General features: G+C 36.1%; 1 protein-coding gene across 2 annotated transcripts in view; it reads left to right on the forward strand.

The window, feature by feature from the left end:
- Positions 1–5,368, forward strand: part of CDK7 (cyclin dependent kinase 7) — a 34,656-nt gene extending 29,288 nt beyond the window's left edge. For both annotated transcript variants that reach the window (XM_087885749.1, XM_034441046.3), the window contains 4 exons: positions 798–884; positions 987–1,136; positions 3,999–4,146; positions 5,143–5,368. In XM_087885749.1, the coding sequence (XP_087741875.1) occupies positions 798–884; positions 987–1,136; positions 3,999–4,146; positions 5,143–5,168 (411 nt within the window). In that variant the 3' untranslated portion in view covers positions 5,169–5,368. The remainder of the gene's footprint in view (positions 1–797; positions 885–986; positions 1,137–3,998; positions 4,147–5,142) is intronic.
- The last annotated feature ends 632 nt before the right edge of the window (positions 5,369–6,000 follow it).

Raw genomic sequence — 6,000 nt, forward strand, 5'->3', positions numbered from 1 at the left:
CTCAGGTTTCTTTTATCTAACCATTGTCTTGATAGAGGCTGTTCCTGAAGGTTATTCCTTCTGCCATTACAAGTATCTTATTTATTTAGCTGTATTTATAGATTACCCCAACCTAAGTGACTGTGTAGAGCAGGGCTGTCAAACAGTGCTTTGACGACGTGAGTTTGACACCCCTAGTGTAGAGTATTAAGCAGGGCGGAGCATCCTCATTACTAAAACAGAAAATCAGTTGTCATACTTATAGTAGGAAAAAAACAAAACCAAAGCCAGATGAACCCCGCAAATTATTCCAGAGTCCAGCAACTCATTAAAATAGAGCTGCTTTGAAGGTAAGAGTTAGTCACATTTGGGGAGGAGTGGGGGGGGGAGGAAAAGTACTCTGCAATCATCTTTAGTATGTCCATAAAACCTAAGACTTTTCACATGTTTAGGGTTGCTTTCCTTCAACTGATACTAATAATGGGTGGAGTCTGAGCCACATTGGAGTGGGACACTCTGTCTTTCTTTTTGCCAAGCTCTTTCTCATGTCCCTCTTGATGAAGCAGTGAACAGATTGCTTGGAGAAGCCTTTTCTTCGTTCTGCCATCACTTCAGTCATTCCAGGGTTTCTCCTCATCCTTCTCCTCCCTCTCATCTGTATGGAATTAAATCATTCTCCAATCATTGTAAAAAAAATCCAGAGTCTCGCAATGTAGAGAATTTATTGCCACAGTTTGAATTTATTGCTCAGAAACTCTGAGACTTGTAAAGCCAAATCATTAAACATTTTGAGTCCCAGTATGTTCATCTTACTATAGGTTCCATTTTTGCCAGGAGATTCTGATCTGGATCAACTCACCAAGATTTTTGAAACCCTTGGTACGCCAACGGAGGAGCAATGGCCTGTAAGTTGATTGGCTGAAAAATTAAATTGTATTTATAGATGGGGGACTATCATTTCATAGTAACTAACCTTTTCTTATACTTGGTTCCTTTTCTTCCAACAGGGTATGACAAATCTTCCAGATTATGTTACTTTTAAAAGTTTCCCTGGAATGCAATTTCAGCACATCTTCAGTGCTGCCGGTGATGATTTGCTGGAATTACTGCAAGGCTTATTTCGCTTTGATCCTTGTACTAGGCTCACAGCTAGTCAGGTATTTTTAACTTACCCTATAAATTACTGCTAGTGTACTCAAAAAAAAATGTTGACAAAACTGCCCTATTTTGATGTAAAAAAAAAAACCCACATCTTCCATGCCTACTGCCCTTTTCAGGCCATCTTCTTGGCAGTGAGTTTGTTTCTGATATTATCAGTGAGTTAATAACTTTCAGTTTGCCTTCCGACAGCTAGTTCTCAAGATAAAGTTAAAATGGTAAGTGAAAGGCCAATTTGAATCAGGCTGGTGGCTGAATTCAGCCAAAGCAAATTGCAAGGCAGGACTTCTTCAGCCAAAATCTAGGGCCACCAACTCAAGCAATCAGTCAGGTAAAGCAGCTTAAGCAATGGAGAAGGGAGAGAAGGGAGCAAGGTTTGTGTCTAGCTCGTGGAAAGGAGAAGTGTGCCTGATCTCTCAGCACTTAGTGGCAAAGCAATTTCTCCCTTGGCTCAGACTGCAAAGAAGAAGAATGGGCACTGAACCAATAACTTCCCTTTCTCTGAGGCCCCACAAGTAGCTAGAGTGCTTGCAACAGAATTTATTATAAGAAGATGCAAGTACCACTGAATTTATTCCCATATTGTATTTGTAATTAAAAACACATGTTTTAAGATCTTGGTTTGGTGTGTTTTTTAATCAACATTAGCAAAATGTTTCAGACCTTTTTCCTAAACCCTTTCTTGAGAACTCCATATGAACAAATGTTTCCAGATAGAGCTGCCTTTATTTTATTTTTTGAAAGACTGGGAACATCTAGTTATGTGCTTCAGCTGTTCTTGTGGTTTTCATTTTTTTCTCAGGTCACACTAAAAGTTTTTCCTGGCATAGATACTTAGAAATGTATTTTAGTCCTATAGGTCCCACCAGAAAACATGAGGTGTATAGTTGCAACAAACATGTCTATTAATTGTGTATAGACTATTCTTTTATGATTGTTTTGTATTGCATTGATTTCATACAAAATATTTTGTTGTATAAAGATCTTGCTGCTTTTGTGAAAATGATAAAAGCAGTGCTATGGCACTACATAACAACCTCTGCCCTTTTGGGCATACATGCTGTATCACAACAGTCTTAGAAAAGGGACCTGCACTTTGACACTATTTTTGTTAATCTCTGCAAACACCGCTGAGTGTGCAAGCCTTCTCTACAGGTAGTTCTCAATTTACAACCATTCATTTAGTGACTGATCAAAGTTACAATGGCACTGAAAAAATGAGTTTTTCACATATACAACTGTTGCAGCATCCCCATGATCAAAATTCAAATGCTTGGCAACTGACTCATATTTATAATGGTTGGAGTGTCCTGGGGTTATGTGATAATCTTTTATGACCTTCTGACCAGCAAAGTCAATGGGGAAGCCAGGTTTACTTAACAACTGTGTTACTAACTTAACAACTGCTGTGATTCACTTAACAACTGTGGCAAGAAAGGTCATAAAATGAGGCAAAACTCACTTAACTGGCTGGCTTAGCAACAGAAATTTTGGGCTTGTGGTTGTAAGTACAGTTGTGTACAGTTGTGGTTGTAAGTAGAGGAATACCTGTACTTTATTAAAGGTACTCCATACTCCATCCTTGTAGGCATTCAGCATCCTATACCCTCTTAGCTTTTTCAGCCCTCTTTGGATGTTTTTGTTTGGGGTTAAGGAATACAATTATACGCAAATCTGTTCACTTCCTCATTCTTTCTTGTTTAAGAGTTGTTGGTTGTATAAAGAATAGCACTCAAAGGAGCTTCTGTTTTATTTCATAGCATTTAGGGTCTCCTGCTCAAGCAGGGGATATCTATATCTCCTTTTTTTTTTAAATAAAAGTTTATTTTCGTTTTTAAAAATACAATACTTTACATATATACATACAAGGTTATTGCAACTAACATACACAAATCTGCGCCTATACCACTAATACAATCCATTTCATTTCCCCCCCCCTTTTCTTTCACTCAATTATACCGTAAATTCCAACATTTGTAATAATCAATCTTTTTGGTTCCTAAGTAATTTCGTTAACCGGTTTGCCTCTGCGCATTCTGTAATTTTCCAAATCAATTTATTTTCTGTGGATATTAATTCGTTTTTCCATTCTTGCGCGTATAGTATCCTAGCTGCAGTAGTGATGTGGAGGATCAAATACCTCCTATGAGCCTATATCTATATCTGTCTGTCTGTGTCTGCCTGTCTCTATATGGGGTGGGGGATGTCTCTCGAGCAGGGGGTTAGACTAGAAAACCTCCAAGTTCCCTTCCAATTCTGTTATTCTATGTTTTGGCACCTAACTTAACCTAACTTATTTATAATTAATTAGCTTACCTGCCTATTTCTAGATTCCTGAGAATGATCAGGCTTTGATACGTTCTACCTGTTCAGCCCTATATTTTATCAAAATGAACGTATCAAGACAATATTAACAAGGTAACTGGAGATTAAAGACCTGATATCCAGTGTATCTGGAGGGCACAAAGTTACTGGAGGCTAAGTTAGTATGATAAATCTATGTTCCTAGCTGGTCCCAAACAAGTCCAGACTTTCCAAGTCTGACTGCAGCACATGCTGGCAACATGTTCTTAAGTGTACCAAAGCTATTAACTTGCTAATACTAACATTGGACATCTTATTGCCTTCTTTTTACCTTTACAATGACACCATTTTCAACTCCTGTATCACTTCTGATTCTAAATGGAATATATAGAACTATGGTGATATTCTCTCTTACTATTATTATATTTCTTTCCGACTCATGCAAAAACTTTTAATTAACCGAAGAAAAGTTCATACAACCAAACATGTTAAATACAGCTTGTATAGAGAGAACTGTTGCTTGAAAGATGCAACTTATTCTGTTCTTTGCATTTCAGGCACTGAAACATGAGTATTTTAGTAATCGACCAGCACCAACACCTGGAAGTCAATTGCCAAGACCCAACTGCCCTGCAGAAGCTTTGAAAGAGCAACAAAATCCTGTTCCTAATTTAAAAAGGAAAAGAGTGGATGGAAAAGATCAAGGTAAAATTATGATCAGCTGTTTTGGATGTTGTGTTAATTAATCTAATTTATATCCTGCTTTTTCTCCCAGAAATTTATGGTTTTCATATGGAGATCTTATTTAATTTTATTTCTATAACAGCCCTGTGGGTTGGGCTAAGAGGGGTGACTGGACCAAAGTCAGGCACTGGGTCTCCATGTCTGAACTTAAACCTGCCAGATACCATAACTACCATATCCATGGGCACCCACAAAGAGGGTTTATGAAGATCATAATTGCAGCTGCAGCCATGTGGTCGAAACCATCTATTTTTATGTATGCTCCATATTCTATTAATAGGGACAGAGCTTTGATCACACAGTCATCTTTACTTTTCATGCACACATATAAATATGCACAAAAGCATATTTAACTACATCATTCTAATGTTTAAAATAAACATATATTACATTTTATCCAAAGTAAGGGAGCAGGAAAGTGGGTTTGCCATTCCTGGTTTAAAGAGTCCAATTAATGTTACCATTATTTAGAATGTTTTTATTTAAACATTTCTAGACTGCTTTTTAGCAGAAAAACCTTCTAAAAGATTTAGTTTTATTTGTAAAAGAAATGTAGCCATGCTCTGCTTGAATGAGATTCAGTTTTGACGACTTATGTTTCACAAATTGGAAAAATCCAGAGATTACAGTCCTAAAACTAGAAAATATTTACTGGAATTGTTCAAACAGCAAAAAATTTTATCGCTTGGAAACAACCTGTATTAGACTTCATGAGAATACCAATATAAAGCAAGAGAGTATTTGTATTTATTGAATATAGTCTTTTTTATTTAAAGTTCAGAAGAGAAATTCCTCATCCCCCCAGTTTCCACATTCAGATTGGGAATAGATAGTAAAACCTGTACTTTATATATTCCCAACAATACATAAATATAATAAATTTTTGAGAAGGATCAGGACATAGTAATTTGCTAAACTGATATGCAAAAATATGAGATGTGTATTTTTTCCACTCAGGGTTACCAAAAAAACTGGTTTTTTGACAACTATGGGAAATGAGGATCTTGAACATATCTGCTGCTATGATATCTGAAAAGACCAAATGTGAGAACTGGGCGAAATCAATTAAAAATAGGAGAAAGCTATGTTTGTAAATGTATGTAATATGTATGTAGTATTTCAATACATAATAACCATGTATTTTATTACTTTTTTTAAAAAAAATAAAAATACAAAAAAATGATGTGCTGAGTAAAAATGTTTTAAGTATAAATACATGAACAGTTAGCTGAATGAACTGGAAAATTATAAATTGCAAATGCAAAGATTAGAAATGAAACTCTTTTTCCAAATATCCCTGTTAGGCAGAGACAAGGCCAAAATATTTTGTTCTAACTATATGCTTCAGTATATAGGATAAAGCTACTTGTTCCTTGAGAAACTAGACTACCAAGCAAAAACTCAAATACTTTGAAGACATGATGTTGAGCAGATGTTGAATTAAAAAGTATGTAGAATTAAAAAAATGGATTGAAATAAAGACATAACAATGAATAACATGAACTAAATCAAAGACATTACTGGAATGTCCGTGGAAAAAACTGTGGACTTATTTATTTCATAATTTTATGCTTCCCATTCAAAACAAAGAACAAAAACTTATAGTTACAATAGGTGCATATATCATTTTTGGTTACTGAGACTTCAAAGCATTCTTAACGGCCAGCAGATTCAGGAATTTGCAATGGGGAGGGGGAGGAAAGAGGTTATTCCATGGGTCAGGTTCTGGGGGGAAAAGCATGGTAAGTGGAGCTAGATGGTTTCACAAACATCCAGAAGCCATTAGTGATGTTATATGAGGATACTTAGGTGGAC

Source organism: Pantherophis guttatus, chromosome 2 (genome assembly GCF_059756535.1).
Source record: "Pantherophis guttatus breed Tessera chromosome 2, ASM5975653v1, whole genome shotgun sequence".
In the NCBI taxonomy this organism is placed as follows: domain Eukaryota; kingdom Metazoa; phylum Chordata; class Lepidosauria; order Squamata; family Colubridae; genus Pantherophis; species Pantherophis guttatus.